The sequence below is a fragment of the Dryas octopetala genome, chromosome 1 (assembly GCF_963921425.1).
Source record: "Dryas octopetala chromosome 1, drDryOcto1.1, whole genome shotgun sequence".
In the NCBI taxonomy this organism is placed as follows: domain Eukaryota; kingdom Viridiplantae; phylum Streptophyta; class Magnoliopsida; order Rosales; family Rosaceae; genus Dryas; species Dryas octopetala.
This window is the reverse complement of record NC_141366.1, coordinates 12,384,909-12,409,887: the sequence shown is the minus strand read 5'-3', so window position 1 is coordinate 12,409,887 and position 24,979 is coordinate 12,384,909. Positions and strand designations below refer to the sequence as shown.

Genomic DNA, 24,979 nt, shown 5'->3' with positions numbered 1-24,979 from the left:
GCCAGCGCAAAGTTTTGTTTTAAACTTGTAATAATGCAGCTTGGTTTAGAATAGTCTTAGTTCCACATAATCATTATTGTCTATTTGAAAAAAAGAGGCCACACTATGCCAAGAGACTCGTTTGCATAGAAAATATTACATTCCAACACAGATATACAGAACAAAACAAAGCTTTTCACGTGTGTGGCTTGACATTATTCATTTTTAGGTGAAGTGTCCAATATACATATCATTGCAATAGGCCAAAAGCTATGATTTAAAGATAAAGTGGGAAAATAATTCATAGTAAAAAAGAAAAAGAAAGAAACACCAAATTTACCTTTTAACATACTCTGGATTCAGAGAGAACAAACTTTGTCATTTTATAAACATCAATGAACTAAATCTTGGCTCATATCTCATTTGACTAGAATTTGATTTTCTTATCTCAACTAATGAAAAATGATAGCATATAAGAAGATTTAGGATTTATTACTTTGCTACAATCGTCACAAGGTGCCTAGATATAGAATCTCTCCATCAATAAGGGTACAGCAGAAAGAACAAAAGTCAGTCACCTGACACTACTACTCTCCAAAACACTGCAAGACGAACTGCAAAGGGTTGAAACAGAAATGGATTCTCTTTCATTTTTAATTGATTGTAATATGTAGTTAACTCCAATAAAACCAGTTCATACCATTTCATTTGCTATCACCCCTGTTCCTCACTCTGTTGCTTATTTGTAATTAACTCTGTTAATTTCTGCTTCTGCTAATCCATGGAAGGCCACAGCTCTTCTTCTGACCCGAAATCAGGTGAACTTTAGTTCTGTGTATTTTGTTTTTTGGGTTGTCCCATTTGTAATTTCTTTGATCAAGATCATCTAAAAACATAATTGGGGGTTTGGTTGTTGATGTACTGTACTTGCTATTAATTTTTGTTGTTGTTGTTGTTGTGAAGATACATTGGAGGTTGGAGAAGTCAATGACTTTCAAGTTCATGTGTTTAAATCATCATCCGAGGTGAGAACTCAAAACCTCCATTTTTATATCACACCCTACCTGGGTTTTCTTAAGTTACTCTATGATTAGGCACTGGTTGTTACAGTGTACTTGTGTCCCCCTAGTTTTACTAATTACATGAGTAGGAGCAACATTTGTCATGTTACAAATTACATTCTGGAAAGACCTTTCTGTCAGATATTTGATTTATAGGTACAGGTAGAGTACAATTACGTTCTGGAAAGAACATTAAGTGAATGAAAGATTGTTTTATCATTGTGAACCTTGTTAATCTACTATGGCCTTAAATTGAAGATACATCTGATTGGAGATTATAATGTTTAGACGGTTTTGAATAATATAGTGAGTGCTAATTTCTGGTCATAAAATCTTCCATGTTGGCTGTTATAAACGCAAAGACTACACTAGTCTACATGTTTTGTGCATACAATTATAGAGGGGAGTTGTTTGTAGCTTGGCTTCAAATTTCTCAGTATATATGTTCCAAAATGTGCTTGAGTTAATGAAAATCATAGAAAATAGATATAGATAAAAAAGAAAACTGAGAGAGAGAAAGAGTTGTTGGGGGTAATTACACTGTAATTGTGTATGTATTTATAAAATAATGGTCCCTAGGCAAGGATAACCTGTAGAGGAGTTCCTTAATCTCCCTACTGACCTGATAAGCTCCTGAAGTTGTCACTAGCTGATAATTTGTTACTGGTGGAATACTCAACTTTTACGTTGATATTGTTTTATCAATCAGTTGCTTGAGAAGCTGCATGAGAAGTGGAGCCAAGTTACAAAACCACCATACCCAGCCATGTATTCCAGCACTTATGGTGGAATTATTCTTGATCCAGCTTTGATGGTGATTCCAATAGATGATCACATGGTTCATCGAGGGCATGGTGTGTTTGACACAGCGATTATCTTAAATGGGTAGGCATTATAATCTCCTCTTTGGTTCTTGACATTCATATTGATACATCTCTTGTGGCTTATGGTTTAAGTTACTAATTTGAATTGTGATTCCTGCAGATATATCTATGAACTGGATGTCCACCTGAACCGGTTTCTCAGATCAGCTTCAAAAGCAAGGATCACCTCTCCCTTCCCTCGAACAACTCTTCGAAGCATTCTTTTGCAACTGGCAGCAGCATCACAGTGCAAGAAAGGAACTCTAAGATATTGGTTGAGTGCAGGTCCTGGGAACTTCTTGCTCTCACCTGCAAGGTGCCCTACATCTGCTTTCTATGCAGTAGTCATTGATGAGGACTTTAATCAGCGCAAAGATGGGGTTAAAGTGATTACATCCACTATTCCCATGAAGTCACCAGAATTTGCAACAATGAAGAATGTAAACTACCTTCCAAACGTCCTTTCGATCATGGAAGCTGAAGAGAAGGGAGCATTTGCTTCCATATGGGTTGATGAGAAAGGTTATATAACAGAAGGTCCAAATGTGAATGTTGCTTTTATAACCCATGAGAAGGAGCTTGTAGTACCCTTCTTTGATAAGATCCTTAGTGGGTGTACTGTGGTAAGGCTTCTTGAACTAGCACCCAAGTTGGTTGAGCAGGGGCGTCTGAAAGGTGTGAGAACTACAAACCTTACTGTGGAAGAAGGCAAAAGCTCAGCTGAAATGATGTTTGTAGGAAGCACACTTCCTCTGTTGCCAATTATCATGTGGGATGAACAACCCATTGGAGATGGTAATGACTTTCTCTTAAAACTGTTTTTGTTTTTGCAATGAGTAGAGGGTTTTGATATTGAGGCTCCCTAGTTTTTTGTTTACTAAAATCCCCTCCCCTGCTTCTTACAAGCTCCAATGGATTTCTATTTTTGTTTTTTATAACAGGAAAGGTGGGAGAATTGACAATGGCACTCTCAGATCTGGTTTGGAATGATATGGTAGCAGGTCCAGCTGAAACGCAGAGGATTCCTGTTCCCTACATGTAGGGAACACAGAGTGATCAAATCAAGAAGGCTGAAGGAAGACTACTTCTTGCAATTAGCTGCCTGATTGTTCTTTGTTCTGGAGTTGCAATTGTCTTTGCATGTTTCATCTTCGGTTTCTTCTTTTGTGAACATGGAAAAAACATCATTGAATAAAATACTTTAGAAAGCTTTCTTGAAATGAAAATCTTTTAGGCTTTTAGCAGAGGAGCATAACACAATATTCTAGCTATGAACTCCTTTAATTGTTGTTAAAGTTCACAGGAATAGCTTCGATTCATAGTCGTTAGCATGAGATGCTTTGGTTGGATTTAATTAAGCTCCTCCCAAAGATGTGTATGGTGTATGTAGACCCTTTCATTGAGGTATAACTCAATGAGGTATGACTTATGAGGTTTACTTTACATTGTAATTCGATAATCGAAATCATTTATTTTATAAGTCTCTATATAAGGATCATCATTGCAAAATAGTAAAGAAGTCATAAACCATTAAGACATCTAATTGTGATGTAAATACTTGAAATGATGACCCTTTAATCAAAGTATTAAACAATTTCTGATTTATCTAATTTTTTTGCAATGATGAATATCCTTGTATAGAAACTTAGAAAATAGACGGTTTCGATAATCAAACTACAATATGAAGTGAGTCTAACAAGTCATACCTCATTATGTTTAAAATAAGATATACTTCAACAAAAAAACTTTAACGATATATGCATCGTATTATTTATTTTTTTCTTTCAAATGAAGCAACAATTAGTGGAATCATATTTTTTCTTGAAAGTTGCATGACTATCCTGCTTAAGCACCATTAGCCCTGTCTCATATGCCTTCTAGATTTATACTCTGAGAGTCCCAGACTAACTTATCTTGCCTTTTTTAAAACAAAATGAGAAGCAAGGGACATGGGAACAAAGGAGATCTCACAGAAAGTGTTCAAATCAAGTGTTAAACATAATGAGGCCAATTGTAAAACCATGTAGGAATGAAAGGAACACGCTGGGAAAATAATTGAAGAATGGCTAGAAAACCTGTTTACCAAAATGCTGTGAATCATGTTCCACATACCACATGCCAAGGTATGCATTCTGGTGTTTCAATATTCTCATATTTGCAAAAATAATTTCTTTACGATATTATAAAGCCAATTTGTCTAAATCACCATGTTCATTACAATTTGTTTTTGAGGTACATTCAATCCAACTATGAGCTAAAACGCATACACATAAATCAAATGGTCCTAGATTATAGGTACATAAATGTATTACAGAGCTAATCTTAATTGGCACAAAGCAAATTCTAGGCTTCTGGGTTTTACATAGAAATAAACATGAACATAAGTAAAATTTTATCAAACACAACATGAATGCTCATAGTAGATTTATGTCAATCTGAAACACAAATCTGTAAATCTTGCTTCTTGACTAGTTTTTGCCCTAAATAACTATTAAAATATTAATTGTATTTGAGTAATATTGAATAATCATTGCCTATCATGAAAAATATTTTGTTAATATTACAGCAACAATTCTTCTCACGCTATAATATCATTGAGGAGATTTGAACTTTTTCATGCGAAGCGATTTACGTTTTTCAGACGAAGAAGACAGTCAATTGGTCGTTGCAGAACAACTCCCAGCTCTTTACTACTTCATCAACTGTGAAAAACAAATTTACCGATGCCACCCATTCCAAAAATCGAGATTCAAATTTCATAAGCCATATCCACGGAGGTTTCCATGAATCTATGACTTCTGCTTCATCTTCTAAGTAAGTGATATGCAAAGATTGATCACCTGCAGGGAGAGATTCTGACCATAGATCTACCATCTTATCCCCCGTAGAAGTGTGTCTTCAAACAAACATAACATGAGGTTTCTTCAAGTTCCCAAAGCAAGATCTTCAGATCTGGTGTAGGGGCAGGGTTTAGGGGTATTTCTAGAGAAGTAATTGGGTTTCTTTGAAATGCAAGAGTTATAGTTTGAGCCTTTGAGGGCATAGAAAGGGCATCTTTCTTCACATTTATCATGTTGTGCCCCTCTTGGCCAAAAAAAAAAAAATCATGTTGTGCCCACTTTTGGTATTTAGTCAGCATCTGGGGATGCCTTTTTGTGGGGAAGTGCGCATCATCACATGCCAGTAAGGCAGTAATAGCCTATTGGCATTTGCTGGCCATCTTTTCTGACTTTTTCTATTCCCCGAGATGGTGAGAGATGCCTGTCGTTAATTTTTATGGCCCCTTGTTCTATGTGTAATAAATTAATAATTGGTGAAAATGTCAGGATGTGTTTGGGCCATAGCTATGGCTGTAGAGTGAAAATTCAGTAAGACAAAAAAAAGAGTGAAAATATAGGATTGTGTATTTTCACCAAACTCCAAGGAGGCACCACCCAATTGATTTGAGAAGAAGACTTGAAGTTGAATTTGGAACCTGTTTTCCAAATAACTTCCCTTTCCCTATCACCGGGCGGGGGGGCTTGTGTAACGATAGTGAAAGAAAAAGCAGAATGAGAGGAGGGAGAGAGAAAAAAGAGAAAGGAGAGAGATAAAGAGAGAGGAATATTTCGTTTCAGGTAAGTTATTCTCATTTCTCAAATGGCATATGTCTCGACTACTCCTTAGTTTCAGGATTAGTTTAACAGAGTTTAGATAAGAAAAGACAAGCATTAAAAAGTTCAACAACCTATGATAGGTCAAAGAGATTTTTGTTTGATGCGCAAAAACTGACCCAGACACATTACTAAAAAACTTCAGCAAATTATGATAGGTCTAGTAACCTTATCACTTATATCTGATCTGCAGTGGGATTTATACAACTCCAACTATTGAAGTTTTTGCTTGAAACATGGCATGTTTCCTTGACACTAGCTACTCTCATTTATACATTGTGAAAAGAAGTATCCAACTGACCCTGTTAATGCTCCCTAAACTTATAATGTTAGTCTACATAATCAAGGACTATAAAATAAACCAAATCTTTGTATTCTTCTGGAAGGTTCATGAATTGTCTTAGTTCATATAAATAGTTCATGTCTTTCTCAGGATCATGTATTGTTTTGGGGATGTTTTGCAATTGCATTAGTGGATTCATGTATTTGGATAAAGGTACATGCTTTTGGAAGGCTACATACTTATGGTAACATATCATTTGAATCAAGTGGGGTCAATTAAATTTCCAAATGTCTATTCTCCCTATTAAAGTGTGTTCATTTACTACTATTTCAAAATTTCAAGTTGTTAAAATATATGAACAATTATTTTACATTCTAATTAACTCTCCATTTCATTAATATCCTAAATTTGTGAACTAGCTTTTTGAATGATAATTCAATTTTTTTTTTAATCTAGAAGAGAGAATTTAAATCTAAGACTTCATCAATATTGTGAAAAGAAATATCACTAATCCATAACTAGTTGGTAAATCGAAACCAATTTGAGTGGTAACAATTTTCTGGATGAATAGAATCCCTCCTCCTCTTATTATGAACAACATGGACATGGGACATACTTGTTTTTGGGCTTCCAAATGAGGCATTTGAGAATGGTGGATAAATTGCATAAGGCCCAAATATTAGATGGGCTTGCATGAAATAAGTCCATGGTTCTTGTTCCCAAAAATGCATCAACAGGCCCACAGATCCAATAAGAGGAAGGGCAGCCAAATAGTCACTACAACTCACAAAACCCACATCCTAAAAGTGGTGATGAATAGTTAAATGCAAATTTCTAAGCGTCACAGTCAATAACACTAATAAAAGCACATGAAAAACGGAACGCAGAAGCAAAGAGCGAAGAGTGAGTCGCAGAGAGAATCAAAAAAGAAATTCCATTTCCTCAAGGACCTCAACATTTCAACTTTTAGGGTTAGGATTTTTTAGGGTTTTTGGAGTTAGAGAGAGAGAGAACCATGTCGACGACCACCACAGCCAAAACGACACCGTCGCAGCAGCAGGAGCAGCAGCAACCCAAGCAGCAGAGCAATGCCAAGCCGGTGCTCCGAAAGCCCGTGTTCACCAAGGTGGAACTGCTCAAGCCAGAGACCAGCGGCCACACCCTCGTCGTCAAGGTCCTCACCTCCGACCCTGTCTTGCAGAAGGGCCGATCGGTGTCTCAGCACCTCCGCCACACCCGAATCTCCGAGTGCCTCATTGGGGATGAGACTGGGACCATTCTTTTCACTGCCAGAAATGATCAAGGTATATCCATTTCTCTTTTCCCTATTTGTTTGGTTTCTCGGAAAATCGAGGAAATGATGGGAAATTTAATTTATACTTTTTCTTGTTTGGATTATTAGAAATTGACTTTATTTGGTCAATGGGTTTGATATATCCGTGCTTGTGTGTATATAAATTTCTTCGTTTATGTTTAGTTTTATTTATATACTGGTTGATCCGAAAATGAATAGGATTCGAACAAGAATGGGGCATTGGGATTTATGGGTTTTGATGGATATGGATGTTAAGAAAATGTTAAATTCAAATGAATTAGATGTAGGCATTTTTTGTAATCAATGAACTATTGTTCAGTGTTTTTGGTTTTATGAAGCCCTGAAAATAAGTGTTGGATTGTCTAAAATGGAAATTTTGTTATATGTTTCTCCATTGTTTGTGTTTTGCAAATACGGAATATTTCATGTAAAGCAGTATATGTGTTGATCTTTGCTGCCAAAAATGGAACAAGTGTATATGCCACTTGTAAATATCTGCTTATTAGTTATTACATTAAAAAATATTTGATTTTCTAGAGAAGTCAAAAGTTACACATTCTTTATTCTCTTTGTTGTTGCTTGGTGAAGTTCTGAACGGATAAAATGGAGTGACAAGCTTTGTGAATTGTATAGTTTTCTGTTCTTTGAGTTCTTCCTGCTTGGTGTTGTGAAGTGCTATCGCCTCCAATACATGTATTAATTTATTTTGTTATTTTACTCTCTGTTTGTGGTTCTTTAGTTAAATTTTTATAATTCTTATTAACTATGAAAAGAAATCTGAATCAAAAGAAATAGCTTTATGATTGATATTGTGGTGGATTTGATATAGGTGGGAAGATTAAGCAGGGTATTGAAGCATAAAACTTAGATGAAAATATATTAAGAATTGGGATATGGAAGTTCTGTTTTTTTTTTTTTTATATGTTTGGCAGAATGAAGTTAGGGTTTGGAGCTAGAAGATACTTTATTAAGTGCTATTAGTCTAACTCATCATTTTCTTAATATAACATATCATCTAAGCATATGAGACCTTAAACTGTACTCTAGCAGAGCATTTTGTATACATGTTTCAGTACAAAAGCAAACTTTAATGTATGTTGATGGCAAATGCCCTGTTGAACTTGTGAAACATTTCTATTTTACCAAATAGTGAGCACACCCTATCTATTTAAATTTTTTATTTTTTGGCTGCCCCATCATATAGATGTTGTGCTTACCCAATCTTGGTGATTAGGGATAGTAGTCATAATTAACTTGCTATGGTTTACAGGGTTGCAGATGCTTATTTATGTTTTGGGAAGTAGATGCTTATGCAGTTATGCTAATTTATCATTCTGTTTTGAATGCTTTATCATTTCTACATTATTTTTTAATCCTATGTTGAACATGAAAATTGGCTTGCTCTCTTAAGCCATAGTTCAGTTTGATTTTTTTCAACAAATCGCAAGATGGTTTTTGGAAATTGGGCATAAATCTAGTTAAATATTCTTCTTTTGCACTTTACATAGTAATCCTTTCTTGGGTTAGAGGTTGACAGTTGGTCATCTTGATATAACGTTATGGTGTAACTTTTGAGCATTTCCTGGGCATAAGAATAGTCTGATCTTGTTGAAACTTTGATCAATCTGCACAATGTCTTTACGTTGAAACTAGTAGTAATCTTCATAAAATTTCACTTGTTTGTAGAAAGTTATAGTCATGGCAAAGAATTTTACTCCTGTGCAACTTTTCTTTTATAAGATTATGATGCCAACATGTTATTATTTATTGTGAAATTGCTAGGAAGGTATTATACAACTAAATGTAGCTTGACAGTTTCTTAATGTATTTGTTATACTGAAAAATGATTTATCTCCTTGTTTTTCTCAGTTGACTTGATGAAGCCTGGTGCAACTGTTATTCTCCGCAATGCAAAGATTGACATGTTCAAGGGATCTATGAGGCTAGCAGTTGATAAATGGGGACGTATTGAGGTCACTGAGCCTGCAAAATTTGTAGTCAAGGAGGATAATAATCTGTCGTTAGTTGAATATGAATTGGTGAATGTTGTAGAGGAATGAATGGTTTCTCTTGGGCTGTTGTTCAGTGGCAAAGACATGGTGGGGGCAATGGGTCTACCGACTCCTATAGCTTTTTTATTGATTATGGAGTTGATAAATATAGTACAACTTTGGCTAAATTTGATTTAATGTCGGATTTGATAATTTATATGTTTGGCTATATTGATATTGAGTATTCATCTCTTTACCTTTTTTTTTATGGCAATGATCACTTTATCAAATTAAAAAATGTATATGGATTTGTAAAAGTGACATATTTCACATTGTCTTGAAATGCTCGATGTGAAATTTATAATTCCAATCACGAATTAGACCAATGGAGGCCAATTGGCCGGTTGGCCTTAATGACCTTTTCTACTTATCTTTATACATGTAAGAGGTTTGGTGAAATTTTTGAAATAATTCAAAAATATCATTTGTTTAAAATTAATACTATCAAAATTCATAAGAGCATTATTTAATGATAAAACAAAACAATAAATTATTTTTCAATATAATTACACTTATAGTTTATAAAGATCAACAACTACTTAAAATAGATGAATGATGTCAAGTTCACTAAATTATGCAATATTTTTTAACACATTAAATGTGATCTTCAATAACTTTTACATGATTCATTAGATGGTCATGATGAATTAACTTTTCTAACTTATAAACAAATATAGATTAATTTGTGTCTGATAATTATAACTGTATAAAAACTACCAATGTAAGGGTTTTTAGAAAATACTATCAATATAAAAAAAAAAAATTGAATTGATATGAAATGATCCATTATTTAGATATATATTTAAGATATTAGAAAAAATTAAAAGAAATTACATGAAACTAACAGTTTATAAATGGGCCATACTGACTTTTTCTTTTATTGAATTTAAGCTGGAGGAATCAATGAGATCTCTTGGCTGCTAGTATATTTTGGCAGAAATTTCAAAATTTATATATAAAGCTTTGATATGGTTGATCTTGTTCTCATTTCTTGGTAATATGTTATTGTTGCTTTAGCTTGGTAGGGTTTTATTAGATGTGGACAGGAAGTACAGCTTGTGTCTATACAAGGTGGAAATATAAACAATTGCACTAAGCAAGTGATTCAATTCTTTCTTCTCATCTTTAGCATCCAATTAACTATAGATTACATGCTTCTCTAAATCCAATTATTCCATTCTTTGGCACTATAAAATGAAAAATTATGTGCATTACATATTTACATACTCTCAAGGTTATTGAAAATTGTGCTCAACATTGGAGATTGGTCGGTGTGCCTGTGGCTTGAATCACATGGCTTGTATTGTTATAAACATTAAGATGAATTTTTCTTTGATGTTGAATGAAAATCAATCAGAAAGCGTTTTTCTCTGTTGCGAAATATATATATATATATATGCGGAATTTGTGCAAAAGATGTGCTATTTATTTATACATATTAGGCTTTTGTAATTTTATTTATTTTTGGTTAGGTTGAAAGAACTTCATAGAGTCATTATTTCAAGCACACATATACTGATATACATATCCAAATAGAGAGAGATATATACCTGAGAGAGAGAGAGAGAGATATATATATATATATATCTATATGTGGATACTTCTGAAATTTAACACATTTTCTAAATAGACTTTGTATTTTAAAAAATTACAGTATGATTTAGATTAAAAAAAATTACAATATGATTATTCATATTTAGACTTTTTTCGGTACAATTTCAAATTTCGAGTTTGTTTACACACATATAATGTTAGAAAAATACGAGATATATATAGATGTGAAAACAATACTGTATATGAGAGAGCCAACACTCTCTTACCTCCTGCATTCTTTGTCCCGCATTAGAGAAAAATTCTCTTATGCTACAGAAGTTATAACATACTTTAATTTGAAGGGAGGGGATTTCTAACTCAAAACTAGACACTAGTTGGTGGTTAGTAACAGACAACTACCAAATAACAAAACCAAAAAATAGCACAAAAGGAAAAAGAACAAGAGGCCGAAAGGAAATAGAGAAATTAAGGTCGAAACTGGTGGCTGGGGCCGCTGGGGTGTGATGGTGGGTCAAAATGGTGTCGTTTCGTGACGGCGGGTTAAAGTTCGTTCATGCACTTATTTGTTATTATAGATGGGAAGCGTCCATGGAAACATTGAATGAGTAACGTAAGTCGTAAGGCATTAATAGTTCCAATTAAGCCCTAATCTTTGTGTATCACATTACGTACGGTGGTGCATGAATAAAATTTCCAACCACCAAAGACCAAACCATTGTGATAGAGTTGTGGGGAAGAGTGTGTGCCCCTCCAAACGACACCATCACATTTTTCAAACGTATACAATAGTGAGCATTAATTTGATTCAAGAATTTTTAATTTCTTGGTTGAATCTTTGATTTAATATTTAAAATGTGAATTTACTCATTAATTGGTTCAGATTTTCAGCTTTTTTATAGTTGACCATAGAACGATAAGTGGTAGTCATGTTTCTACAGCCCATCACTAGAAATATAAAATATGAAAGGTATTCTAAATCTTACATCTTAGTTCTTATAAAATCAAAAAGAGAAATACGTACATCTTAGAATATAAAATCTAGAATCTCTTCATTAATTTGTTAATCTAACTTTGATGATTATATAGAGAAAATAATTTACTTATCTACATGTCAAACTCTAATCACACGTATTTGACATCATCTCGATATGATCAATTTGTATGTTGAGCCTATTCATCTATACAATATCAATTAATTTTGGATTCAAATTTATAAAAATATGTATTTTCTAAACTATCTCAATCAACTTTGTATAGGTATTCAAATTCTTACCTTTAAACAATCTCAATTGTCTTTGTACAGATATTCAAATTATTACGTTTACCTCGTGGTCCATCATATTCAGCTTAATTTAAAGGCTTTACAAGTGGATGTTGTAGTTAGACAATTACACTATGATATATAGCTTTTCAATGTGGAGGCAAAAGCAAGTAGTATATATCATCAATCAACTTGAGGTCCATGGCTTGAGGGAGTGACCCTACTCATAGAATATTTTATAATTCAAAAAAAGGACAACATCTTATCAAACATGCATGCATGTTCGTCAAAATAGCAAATTAGCTTACAATCCAATTAAGGTCTTAGCATTTTCAGAGTTACTAGATTTTTAGACGCATGCACCCATCAAAATGTCTCACCTTTTGCTTACAATCCAAGAACATGCAAATCACTGTAGAAGCCATGGAAAGCCTCTCATGTACACGCACTACCTACAAGGGAAGCATTAGAAATCAAAAGATATATATTAAACATTAGATTTCAATCAGCGCCGGCCCTAGGATTTTAGGCCGGGGTTCAAAGCGAATCATAAAAATGAAATCGATATTCTATACACCTTCACTTGATTTTTCTCAAATAAATAACATAACAAAACATCAAATAAAATTTAACCTAAACAAAACTTTTATAATTAAATATTACATTAAAACATCACTTAATTAAACATTACTCATCTGGCATCTTTAGCCAGTAATAAGCTTACATAATCAAATACTTACCCATATAAATCAATCTTTGCATGCATTACTTACTCATATACACCAGCCATCAAAAGCTTCTAGAGATGAAGGGTTTGTAATAGATTCATTTTCAAAGACACTGTATTTTGATATGTTGGGTCTAGAATTTGTCATTTAGGCTAAATTAAAAGAGCCATTAATCTTCCAGAAGATAGGTATAGGAGGCAACTATAAGACACACCAAAGTCACTAATTAATATCAACATTGGCAACTGTCTATTTGTTCTTGTTTTTTTTTTTCTTTGGCCAGTACGTGGCAACTGTCTATTTGTTCATGTCTACTAAACTTGTAACATTAAGGTGTCCTCCTCAGCCCTCAAAATCTCAGCTCTCACAAATCATGCATGTCTCATCACATCACAGGTAAAAACTAAATTAACGGTCAACTTCTAGCTTTCATTGCTATTGAGATTAACGGTCGAATTCAACCACTGCCATAATTTTCAAAGACGGCTATTAATTTTTCAAACTCTGCTTTCCCTTAATATGGGAGAGGCAATGTACGTAAGGCATTTTTTTTCTATTTTTGTAGTACTAACTACTTTTTAATTAATTTATACTTTATAAATAACCAAAGAGATTGATATGGTGGGAAAGTATTGTATATATATAGTAAATATTGGCCAATGATATATGATCAAACAATTTAGAAAAAGGCTTATTTGCGCCAATGCCCCCTGAAAGTAATTTCGATTTTCAATTTGCCCCCTGAAACTTCATTCCTCCCACTTTGCCCCCCGAACTTTACAAAATACTATATTCCGTCATGTCCGTCTATGGATCCGTCAAAGCAGCTGACGTGGCGGGGCAATTAGGTCTTTTACCTGATGCAAAGCTGAATCAGACTGACAAGATGCCAAATCAGCTCCACATCAGCATTAAGTGGGACCCCTCTGAATATCTCTCTGTCTCTCTCTCTTCCTCTTCCCTTTGAATATCCCAGACTTCAAACCCAGCTGTTGGCCCCACCAGCAGCAGCTCCTCTTTTCGACGCACCACCCCACCCCACCCCACCCAGACACCGGCCAACCTCCCTTCCCTCTTTCTGTCTATCTTTCTCTCTCTTCTCTTCTCTCCTCTTTCTCTCTCTTCCTTGAATTTTATATTTCAGGCATTTGGAGTTCTAAGAAAACCAAAATCTTCAAGAAAAAAACCAACCAACGAAACCATTGACATGAAATGAACCAAGAACACAGATACAACCCAGATAACAAAAGGACCATTAGAACATGAAATGAACCAAGAACACAGATATAACCCAGATAACAAAAAAACCATTAGAATTTTGAACTTCCCACTATGCAAGAAAAGGGTGGTGTTTAAAAAAGGAACATTACCAAGATAATCAACAAGAATTCTGCCATTGCAGAACCTCCCAGTGGGGCGGTGCGTGTCGAAGTCTCGGACGTAAGGGAGGCGGTCGGCACGAGCCAAGGTCCCGAGGAAATTGTTGGTACGACAGTCGACGGAGGAGTCGCCGATGACGAAGAACACAGGGACCAGAGGAGCCTGTGGGGTTGTTGAAGATGATGTTGGGTTCAAAGAGATTGAAGAAAAAGAAGGAGGTGGAAAAAGCGGGGCTGAGGGGGTTGATGAGTTCTTGTGGGTATGGCGGAGCACTTGGCTGTGAAGCAACGGTGGAGATGAGAATGAAGATTAAAGAAACAATAAGATTGATCGCCAGAAACCCAAAGTCGCCAGAAACCCAAAGTAGCTCACCTTCGGATAAGTCTTCCAGAGAGAGAGGGGTTACCGGTAGGCGCCGAAAAGGGGGAAGGAGGTCGGTAGGTTGGGTAGCCATCGCAGGGGAGGCAGGACTGGGGGCTGCGAGGTTGCTGGGCTTTCACCCTCTTTTTGGTTTTTTTATATTTAATTATTTAATTTTTATGTTTTATATCATTTTTTTAAGTTTAATTAGTTTTTTATATTAATTTTTAGGCTTATCAGCTTTGCATCAGGTAAAAGACCTAATTGCCCCGCCACGTCAGCTGCTTTGACGGATCCATAGACGGACATGACGGAATATAGTATTTTGTAAAGTTCGGGGGGCAAAGTGGGAGGAATGAAGTTTCAGGGGGCAAATTGAAAATCGAAGTTACTTTCAGGGGGCATTGGCGCGAATAAGCCTTAGAAAAATTGGCAGCCCATCTATTATAAAAGATTCACAACCATGCACGACATTTTAACACTTTTTCTTATTAAAGTATGTACTATTTCATTTTTTCAAAAAGTCCTTATAATTTCTTTAGGCTCGCTTATTATTCTAGTCCAAGTTTCTCTTAAGATCTTTGGTACTATGTTGCTTCATCATATTTCCATTTAACTAACTTTGCAATATAAACTCTACATTAATGCTTAATTCGAGACTCAAAACGTTTTTGACACAAACACAATATCAATAGATCATATTATTCTATTAATTAGATCCATGTTGTGAGGAAAAAAAAAAACAGCACGTACTATATATATATATATATATATATGGACACTCCACTAATTACTTCAACTTATATATACAAAAGATTAATTGCATGAATATTAGTACACAATTGATTTTTTATTTTATTATATTGAATGCAATCAAATTCTGAATCTAACATAACTATAACTCATTACTCCACATTCTCTCCCCACTTGCACGAAATTCATAGACTTACACACAATCTATTCAAATATATAGAAATGAAATGCAAGCATACTATATTATATTATATTTGTGAATATAGAGAGTTAACAATTAGTCAAAAGGCATAAAAGAGATAATATTTTAAAACTGATCTCGATCATGGATGGAGTAGGGGTAGGGCTACTCCCACGTGAAAACCACAGGGTCATGAACTCTGTCTCTCCCTCAAGCTTCAAACCCTTATAAAACAGCATAAGCCCACCAATCTATTTAATCCACAATATATATCCCTCATGCAAATATCCTTTCAAATATCTCCCAAATCTCCAAGCTAGCTCATACAACTCCATCTGCAACAACTAATTAAAACATGGATTTCTTCCACAACCCAAAACCCAAACATCCATTAATCCACCACCCCAACAAAAAGAGGCTGACCCAAGACCAAGTGAAGCTCCTAGAGCGAAGCTTCAGCTGCAACAGCAAGCTGGAGCCGGAGCGCAAGCTGCTGCTGGCCAAGCAGCTCGGAGTCCCGCCCCGACAGGTCGCCATTTGGTACCAAAACAAGCGCGCCCGCTGGAAAACTCAAACCATGGAGCTCGGCTACAGTGCAATCCAAGCCAAGCTGGAGACTGCATTGGCCGAGAAGAGGAGGCTCGAGAAAGATGTGGAGCGGCTCAGAGGAGAGCTGAAGAGGGCTCATGAAGTGGTGTTGGCTTTGAGCCGAACAGAAGTAGTAGGGCCTGCTCAGCATCATCTTCATCTTCCTGTGATTTGCTCAATGTTTTCTGCTTGTGATGAAGAGGGAGCTGCCAGCTCTAGCCAGCTGCAGCACGAGGATGTGAATAATCATAATAATCATCATGATCATGAGGTTAAGCAGCTTGAGGACCTCTATGCTTGTTTGATTGGCATGTAGTACTACTGATGGGTTTATTGATATGGGTTCAATTTTTATATTATATATATATATTCCTCTTCTTCTTCTTTTTTTTTTTTTTTTTTTTAGAGCAGTACTGGGTTATAAGTCACACCCTTTTAGTTTTGATCGAGAATTAGCACGTACTCCTAATATATCACTCAACTAATTAATTGCATGGTGAACCATATTGTCATTAGGATAATGAATAAAAGGACATTACAAATAATACAAATTTGTGTACAGGTAGTTCTTGTTAAATTTGAACACGTGGAATGGGATCGATCAGTAAATTGAGAAATCTTTGATAGTAACACTGCATGCCTGGTATATTCATATGAAGTTATGAAGTACTCATTGAAATTATAACAAATGTATAATTATTAATGCATAAGATCCTAAACTTTAATTTTTATTTTTAATAACTATGCATGTGTTTAGAATTTAAATAAATTCATAATTCTATGTTGCTATGTCACATAGTGTTAGCCTGAGTTCTGATTACCTTTTATCAAGTGTTACGTTTGAATTAATTATTTGGTGTGACAATCTGTTTGTTGTACAATTAACGTTTATATGAATGGTTTTAAGGGAAATATTATGAACAGTACTCACAATGTTTGATTAATTCTAATAATTTCATTTTTTGGCCAGTGATTATAATTTCTATTAATTTGTGCATTTGATCATTTATGAGTATGAACTCCTAACTGTCTAATTCTGACAATCGCTATTTTCATGTATGAGTGGACTTTCATCTTTATTGGTAAGATGTACGGAAAACATGGCGCTATAGATGGAAACAGGGACGGAGCTAGATAACTAGGCTAGGAGGGGCACCCTTGGGTATTAACTTATTTATTAAGAGAAAAAAATTCTTTAAAATCTTATTCTAATTAGCAATATGTATATGATATATCATTAAGAAACCTCTAAAATTATTTTCTCTATCCAAAAATTTGAAGCTAATAGGATTGGAAATAGTACAAAAGAATTCAGCGTATACCACAACAAATTAAGTACAATAATCCATGAAAAAAAAAGGTACAATAACCCACTTAAACATTAAAAAAAAAAAAAAAAAGAGGAATTAATGAGAGAACAAACAAGTTAAGATCGAGAAGGAAAATGAAATTTATATTAAATCCTAATAAAAATTAGGAAAATATATGTAAAATGTTTGGGTTATCTATGTGTAAAAGGTATAAGAAAAACATGGGAGGGGGTCGGGACACGTGTCCCCCCTATCCCTTAGTAGCTCCGTCCATGGATGAAAAATAATGTTACTTGTTTTGACTCTTCTCCCAATTTGGTCGGTTGTGAGTTTTTGGGAGCTTGAGGGCAATGATATAACTGGAATCCTCATTTTTTATGGAGAAATTATTTTATAATTAATTTACATATTATATTATAAATGAACGTTATTAATAATATATAAATTTATAAATATGTACATTGTCCATCTATATTTAGGAAATGTTTTTAAAAATAACTTAAACTTTGACCATGTCAATTCAAGATGCGTATTATGAGTTGTATCAATGTGCTCTTTTAATTTTAATTTTGAAGCCAATTTGCCCCTTCTATTAGTCTTGTTATATTTTTCATCAAAAAAAGGTCATGTATGTGAAGTAGTTTGACTTCTTTGTACTTGTATTACATGTGGAATGATGAATTTACTCATGAAAAAGTGGTCACGTGCATGATATATGTGATCATTTTTGGACGAAATTTGCAACCGAGTTGACAGAAATGACATATTGGCATCAAAAATAAAGTTGAGAGGTCAAATTAATATAACCCATAATTCATATCCTGAATTGAAACATAAGGTAAAGTTTAAGTTATTTTTGAAAAAAATTTCTTATATATTATAATATGTGGAGTAGTTACACAACGTAGTTGGATTATAGTTATACAAAATAATTTTTCCTTTCATATACATTCACATGACTTTTTTTACATTATTTGAACTCAATACAAAATATAGGGTCTATAACATTTGAAGGTATGAGATTCAAATGTTGTACCCAAGGAGTAAAATTTCGAATTTCGATGGAAATTTTGACAAAAATTAGACAGAAACGACGGAAATTGCTATCAAAATACATAAAATTTGAATGAAACTTTACCATATGTTTATTTAACATATTATATACTACATTAATAAAAAAACATCGAAGAAACCTAATTATATAGTATGTTTCATGTTATATAAGATAAATATAATGCACGTATGAGGTAAATACTGTTAAATAAACTTAGTATAATGAATAAACGGAATTAGTATATTCTTTATACTCTATAATCTATACTCTATATTGTTTATGATATGGCATAAGATATTAGAGTTTAGGCCCCTTAGGGTATTTTTATTATTTTTTAAATAGAAATATATTAGGGTTTAAGACTTAAAAACAATTAAACGAAACTCCAAACTCTTTTTTATCTTTTTAATTGTCCCAAACCCCAAACCCCAAACCCCAATCAACCCTTAACTTTTTTTTTTTTTTGTTTCTCTTCACATGATAATAGTATCCATTAAGTACATGACACATCACCTTTCTTGTTTCTCTTCACATGACAATAGTATCCATTAAGTACTTGAACCTTAGCTTTGTCGGCATTGGCCTACCCCAAAAAAGAAGAAATAAAAGCTCCATGGGTCATAGGTGGACAGCTAGGCTAGCTAGCTAGCTAGCTGACTTGAATATTATTTGGTGAGTGAATTTTATTTTATTTTTATTTTTGTTTCTCTTTCCTTAATTCCTTTTCCTTCCTGTGGCAGAGACTCTCTTCTTCCCTCTCATTTCTCTCTCCCAAGCCCCAACCCAGTCGCATAAATCTCTTCCTCATTCTCCTCTCCCTCTCTTCCTCTTCTTCTCTCCGATCTCTTCCTCCTCTCTTTCCCGATTTCTTCTCCCCTCTTGGGCCGCCGAGATCTGCCTGGGATCTCCCTCTCTTGGGCCATTGAGATCTGGCCGAAGTTGGCTGGGATCTCCCTCTCTTGCGAAGAGAGAAGACATAGAAGGAGAAACTACTGGAGAAGACAAAGAAGGAGAAATTGTTGGAGAAGACAGAGCGAAATTTTGAAAATTTTGGCACATTTCTGCAAATTTCGGCGAAATTTCTGAAATTTCAAAAATTTCGATGAAATGTTAACGAATATGTATTAAAATTTCTATACTCCTAAAAAACGAAATTTAACTCCTTAGTTGTACCTTTAGTATCGTAACTTTTTTTTTTTCTCAACCATGTGGCATGATATGCCTATCACATCATTTTATTTTGAAAAAAGGAAACAACAATATTAAAAGTAAATAATTGGATGAAAAGTTTTGTTAAATAGTATTCTTGCTTATTTCTTTTGCCAAGGCTTAAGAAAGAGTATTAGTAGAAGGGAAAATGTTTTTAAAAAAAAAATTTAAACTTTGATCCTGTCCATTATGAGTTAACTTTAATTTTGAAGTCAATTTTTCCCTTATGTTAATTCAATTACATTATTTATCCAAAAAATGATCACATGAGTGAAGTGGAATGACAAATTTATCCATAAAAAAGTGATCACGTACATGACATATGATAACTTTCGGACAAAATTTGCAATTGAGTTAACGAAAGTGACATATTAGCATCCAAATTAAAGTTGAGGTGGCAGATTAGTAAAATACATAATTCATGTCATGAATTGACACAGAAATAAAGTTTAAGATTGAAAATTTTTCTGTTGGTAGAATTTCTCTTGAATTTTTATACGATGCTTTTTAGTTCAGGAGAGCAAAACGCTGCGTTTTGGAAATAATGTTCTTTCCACCTTCAAACTCCCTCCAAAATTGCCCATATATCTGTATTTAAGAACTCGTGGCCTCACACATGGCCGAAAAAAAAAAAGAACTCGTGGCCTCACTCACCGGCAAAGTACCCGCCAAACCGCCAACCGTTCGGCCCAAAAACCCTAAAACCCAAAGCCCGCCATGGCCTCGACCTCCGCTTCTCGGACTCACGGCGTCGCGGGTCGGATCCGAACCGCTACAACCACTCTCTACTCCGAGAACCAGTCTCTAATTGCCGTAAGCTGTTATTTATAATACTCAGATATTTTTTTTTCCAGGAAAAAGAGTAATTAGGAGTAAAAAGGGCTTTTATTGTTATTATTATGAATGAGTCTTTGGTTTCAGGATATTCGAAAAGCTGTGACTGTGATAAAGGAAATTGCAGTTGATTTGGAGAGGGATAATCAGTCTGAGAAGGTATTTTTTTTCTTTTTAAATTTCTTACGAAAATTGGTTTTAAGCTCTGTTTGGTTATTAAGAAAACGTAGATTAACCCCCAATGGAATTTTGGATACTATTTTCCTATATTTGGATGGATTTGATAACCAGCGTTTGTTAATATAAACATTTCGTTAGGACATGCCAATTTGTTGATATAAACATTTCTTTACATTTTTATTTGGCACCATTGTAATGTGACCTGACATAATGTTCAATATATCTTTTTTCTTTAAATTTTTATGGGTTTATGGAACACCCAAGTGGGGGTTTAAGGTTTTCTTCTGAGTTCATAAATATGGTTGATAGCTATCAGTCTGAACTTTGTAGGTGCTATTAAAACTATAGCTAATTTCTGAAATCTTGGAGTTGTTTTAATTTTTGGTTTTAGCCTATCAGAAGGTAGCTGCTGAGATACACTATCTATTGTAATGACATTTGGTTCCTGAGTTTTAGCTTGTAGTTTTAGATAAATTGGATTAGAAACTGTAGTTAATGTTATCATAGATACAAGATTGGAATCTTTTCTCAAGATATGAAAACCCCAAATATTGAACAGGTGAAGGAGCTTGAAAATGCTGTTGTTGAATTGTTGGCTACCTATGAAGACTGTACACATTTCTCCTCAGCAATTCAATCAGTTGGAGATACATACCAACCTGGCCCAGAGGTGCTTGGATTCTCTTCATCATGCGCAATTTGTCATTCAGTGACTTCGCTTATTCTTATGCTGATCTTTTTTTTTTTTTTTTTGGCGAAATTCTTATGCTGATCTTAATTTACTTGTTTAATTTTTTCTGTAATACATCAAACTGATATGTAAATTTGATGTTTGAAAATCAGCTTACTGATTTTAAGAAGTTGTACAATGATGAGGTTGCAAAGCTCAAGGTTAATTCAGTTTCAGTTCCACAAAACCATCCTATGCTACGCCAATTCCGGGAAGCTGTCTGGGTATGAGTCTTTCTTATTTTTAAATGCACAAAGTAAGAAATTGAAAATTTTCACTGATGTCGGAAAATGTTAAATAAAGCAAGCATAACGAATTAGTAAATGTCATTAAGTTTATTTTGATTTTAGTAATAACTTTTATTCAACTATTTTATGACAGGCAATTCTGGTTGGAATGATGCCAACTAGTTTAGAAACCAAACACTTGATGAAAATTTGAAAACACTTTTCTGCCTAGCAATAGTTTACTTAATTATTTTATTCCTGCATTTGAAGGAAATGCTTAATATATTATATGTATATGGTTAAATGAATATATACTTCTGAGGAAACTGAGCAACTATTTCACTGGTTAAGTTCTCTTCAGGGTAATTGTTGTCAATTCTAAGACTGTTGTAAGTGGTTACTGTAACCTTGGTGCTGCATTGGAAGTAACCGCTGGTATGAATATGAATAGAATCATAAATGACGGAAAAAGAAGTTAGGCAATGAATCTAGTGTTATTTTAGTGTTAGAATATTGGTTGTAATGTTGTCAACTCCAAAATAAAGTTTTCGGAGAACTACAATTATAAGAATATTGGATTGGTCTCACTTCAAATGAGAATTGATAGTTTTAAGTGTATTTTCTTTCCAGAATCAAAATGATCCAAGGAGAGACTGTCTAAAGTAGTTTTTGATGTATGCTTCAAGTGTAGAAAGAGCCTTCTATGGTGAGAGTACGCTAGACTCTAAACAAATGAAGGCATTCAACAGATTATGAATAATAGTGCTGTTGTAATCCTATTCTGGAGAAATCCAATTATGAAAATAGGTTGTCATATAGTATATCCCTGCTCTGCAAGAAGGACACTAATAGAATTACTTTATTAATATCTATAAATTTTACCTAGTCTGATGCATATTGAAAATTTGCAAGATCATCCAGAAGTGTTAACTGTGGTAAACTTGTAAGGTTACTATAGCCTTCAGGTTTCAGTAAATTCTTCTTACTCTTGATTTTTATCTTGGTGCATGTTTCATTTTCCATCATTCTGTCCCCTGTAATTTTATTTTGTGCTCTCTCTCTCTCTCTCTCACACACACACAAACACACCTTCACACAAACACACTTCCAAAAGGAAAAAAATAAAAGAACTTCAAATATGTAACCTCTCCTACCAAGTACCACGATACTGAATTGTTTTATTGGTCATATAATATCGTCTGTTAGTTAAAGTAGGTTTTCTTTCTGAAAAATCGTTGTTCTTAATCTTTTCCTGTAGAACGTTCATCATGCAGGACAGTCTATGCCAGGGGAAGAGCAGGAGGACATCGTTATGACCAGTACTGAATCCAATCTTTTGAATATCACTTGCCCATTAAGTGGAAAGCCCGTCCTTGAACTGCAGGATCCAGTTCGCAGGTGCTGTATGAGTCACTTCAAACATTTCTTTTCTCTTGTTGGGAGAATTAGAATTTATAAGGTTCTTCAGTGTTGCTGAATGTTGTTGTAGGCTTGTAGCATAGATGTTCTAAGATTGAATATATTATGCTTGTTTAGGAATTTTCATTATGCAGACCCAGGTTTCATGCATGTTGTTGTTGATAGTTGAGACTATACTTTTGTAGACCCTTTCCAATTTTAAGTTTTTTTCTTGGTGTATTTCTACCCCAAATGCAGTGTTGAATGCAAGCATGTTTATGACAAAAGTGCAATCATGCTTTACTTGCGGCAAAAGAACACACGATGCCCTGTTGCAGGTATTTTTACTTTTTGTTCCCCTTCAAGAAATATCTTATACTTTGGTGAACCAGCTTCAACCTTGGGCATTTTTCTTCCTGTCAGCTTGCCCTAAGATACTGCGGCCAGAAAAAGTGGTGTGTGATCCATTGTTACTAGTCGAAATTGAAGAATTCCGCGCAATGAGGAAAGAGACTGTTATGACTGACGTAATAGAGGATGTCACTGAGCTTGATGATGATGAAGAGTGATTGATGATTTCAGGATTTGGAAAGTCTCTACAACGGCCTTTGAGCTAGCTACTTTTACATGCTTGTAGTGCATTGCTACGTGCCTTGCCTAGAATGCTGTGGTGTAGAGTGTCCTGGTTTTATGATTTTGTATATGTAGTAGTTGAAAGCAGTTCCGGTGGATGTTTTTATAATTGGGAATTGGAAACCAGTTCAAGGAAAGGAAGTTCCTTGTATTCATATTTAATATTGGGGATGGTTCAAATTGTTCAATTTAAACGTGAATTCACTTGGGAGTTGGGACGATGTTTATAACCTTTTTTCTTTGGGGTCAAAATAAGTTGTCGTATGCTTCAATACTCGAAAGAAAGGAAGTAACTATCCTTATTCTAAAAACTTAATTATAAAGTGAAATGTTTGCTGCAAATTTTTTGTGAGCGTTCAAACGCTCTTTGCAAGTGTTTGAATGCTTAATGCATTAGTTATAACTTATAAGTTTTTTATTTTTTATTGTTTATTTTTGTAAGAAAAAGGTGGAGGGAGGATTTGAATTCTGGCCTTAGTTGTAGGGGCAAAATGCTCTTAACCACTAAAGCTTTAAGCCCTCACTTCATTTATTATAACTTATAGGTTCAAAGGACAAATACATTTATTATTTTGGTTTTTTGCACTAAAACCACCCAAATTATAGGAGGTGTGCATATATACCACATAAAATTATTTTTTTTACAATCAACCACTCAAACTTTACAAGATGTGACAATGTGGCACCTACCATAAAGTTTTGTCAATTTTTTTGTTAACTCAAAAGGTATTTCGGTCAATCCATATAATTAACATTTAAAAAAAAATTTTTAATTGAATTTTAATTTAAGGAAAGTTTATTTAGATGAAACACTTTTTTTTTCTTTATAAAATTTTTCAAAACTAACTTAGGGGAAAAATTATTTAGATAGAGCACTTTTTTATTTATTTTTAATCTAATTTAGAGGCAAAATTATTGAGATAGAAAAATTTTGTTTCATAAAAGAAAGAACAATTTTTGTTTTTCTTCTTTTTATTTTCTATTTTTTTGTTTGTAAATATAATTTAAAGGCAAAATTATTTAAATTAGACATTTAAAAAAATAGATTTATGAGTATAAATTGTATAATTATATAGAAATACTTGTTAAAATGAATTTTATTTTTTTAATTGTGCTCAAGGAAAAAATGGGAAGTTTGGGACAAAATTTAAGATTTAACAAAAGATGTGACTGTAGGTGCCACATTGTCACATATAGTGAAGTTTGAATGGTTAATTGTAACTTTTTTTTAGGTGGTAAATTTGCACACCCCTATAGTCTGGTTGTTATTAGTGCAAAAAAGCCTTATTATTTTTTTCATGATCTTATATATAAAGCAAACATGCCTATTGGTATGCAAATTTATATATAAGATCATGAAAAAATATGTTATATGTAAAATAAAAAAAATATTT

General features: G+C 34.0%; 4 protein-coding genes across 4 annotated transcripts; all 4 read left to right on the top strand.

Moving 5' to 3' along the window:
- The first annotated feature begins 439 nt into the window (after nt 1-439).
- On the top strand, nt 440-3,457 carry LOC147297979 (D-amino-acid transaminase, chloroplastic-like). The gene is made up of 5 exons (XM_086254800.1): nt 440-797; nt 943-1,004; nt 1,750-1,925; nt 2,025-2,698; nt 2,845-3,457. Exons 1-5 carry the CDS (start codon nt 761-763, stop codon nt 2,943-2,945), a joined length of 1,050 nt encoding a protein of 349 aa, XP_086110926.1. The 5' UTR covers nt 440-760; the 3' UTR covers nt 2,946-3,457.
- A 3,254-nt stretch (nt 3,458-6,711) lies between these two features.
- LOC147297978 (uncharacterized protein At4g28440-like) lies at nt 6,712-9,397 on the top strand. Its single transcript, XM_086241747.1, has 2 exons — nt 6,712-7,143; nt 9,024-9,397. Exons 1-2 carry the CDS (start codon nt 6,855-6,857, stop codon nt 9,212-9,214), a joined length of 480 nt encoding a protein of 159 aa, XP_086097873.1. The 5' UTR covers nt 6,712-6,854; the 3' UTR covers nt 9,215-9,397.
- Nucleotides 9,398-15,777: 6,380 nt separating this feature from the next.
- HB52 (homeobox protein 52) lies at nt 15,778-16,326 on the top strand. Its single transcript, XM_086229991.1, has one exon. It carries the CDS (start codon nt 15,778-15,780, stop codon nt 16,324-16,326), a length of 549 nt encoding a protein of 182 aa, XP_086086117.1.
- Nucleotides 16,327-20,215: 3,889 nt separating this feature from the next.
- On the top strand, nt 20,216-23,798 carry HPY2 (RING/U-box superfamily protein). Its single transcript, XM_086228752.1, has 7 exons — nt 20,216-20,396; nt 20,505-20,576; nt 21,157-21,267; nt 21,441-21,551; nt 22,813-22,952; nt 23,211-23,290; nt 23,376-23,798. Exons 1-7 carry the CDS (start codon nt 20,301-20,303, stop codon nt 23,519-23,521), a joined length of 756 nt encoding a protein of 251 aa, XP_086084878.1. The 5' UTR covers nt 20,216-20,300; the 3' UTR covers nt 23,522-23,798.
- The last annotated feature ends 1,181 nt before the right edge of the window (nt 23,799-24,979 follow it).

Coding starts and splice junctions, on each gene's coding strand:
- LOC147297979 (XM_086254800.1), top strand. CDS start 761: ATGGAAGGCCACAGCTCTTCTTCTGACCCGAAATCAG. Junction 1,926..2,024: donor ACAGCGATTATCTTAAATGG/GTAGGCATTATA, acceptor TGATTCCTGCAG/ATATATCTATGAACTGGATG. Junction 2,699..2,844: donor TGAACAACCCATTGGAGATG/GTAATGACTTTC, acceptor TTTTTATAACAG/GAAAGGTGGGAGAATTGACA.
- LOC147297978 (XM_086241747.1), top strand. CDS start 6,855: ATGTCGACGACCACCACAGCCAAAACGACACCGTCGCAGCAGCAGGAG. Junction 7,144..9,023: donor CACTGCCAGAAATGATCAAG/GTATATCCATTT, acceptor TGTTTTTCTCAG/TTGACTTGATGAAGCCTGGT.
- HB52 (XM_086229991.1), top strand. CDS start 15,778: ATGGATTTCTTCCACAACCCAAAACCCAAACATCCATTAATCCACCAC.
- HPY2 (XM_086228752.1), top strand. CDS start 20,301: ATGGCCTCGACCTCCGCTTCTCGGACTCACGGCGTCGCGGGTCGGATC. Junction 20,577..21,156: donor GGGATAATCAGTCTGAGAAG/GTATTTTTTTTC, acceptor AATATTGAACAG/GTGAAGGAGCTTGAAAATGC. Junction 23,291..23,375: donor CACACGATGCCCTGTTGCAG/GTATTTTTACTT, acceptor TCTTCCTGTCAG/CTTGCCCTAAGATACTGCGG.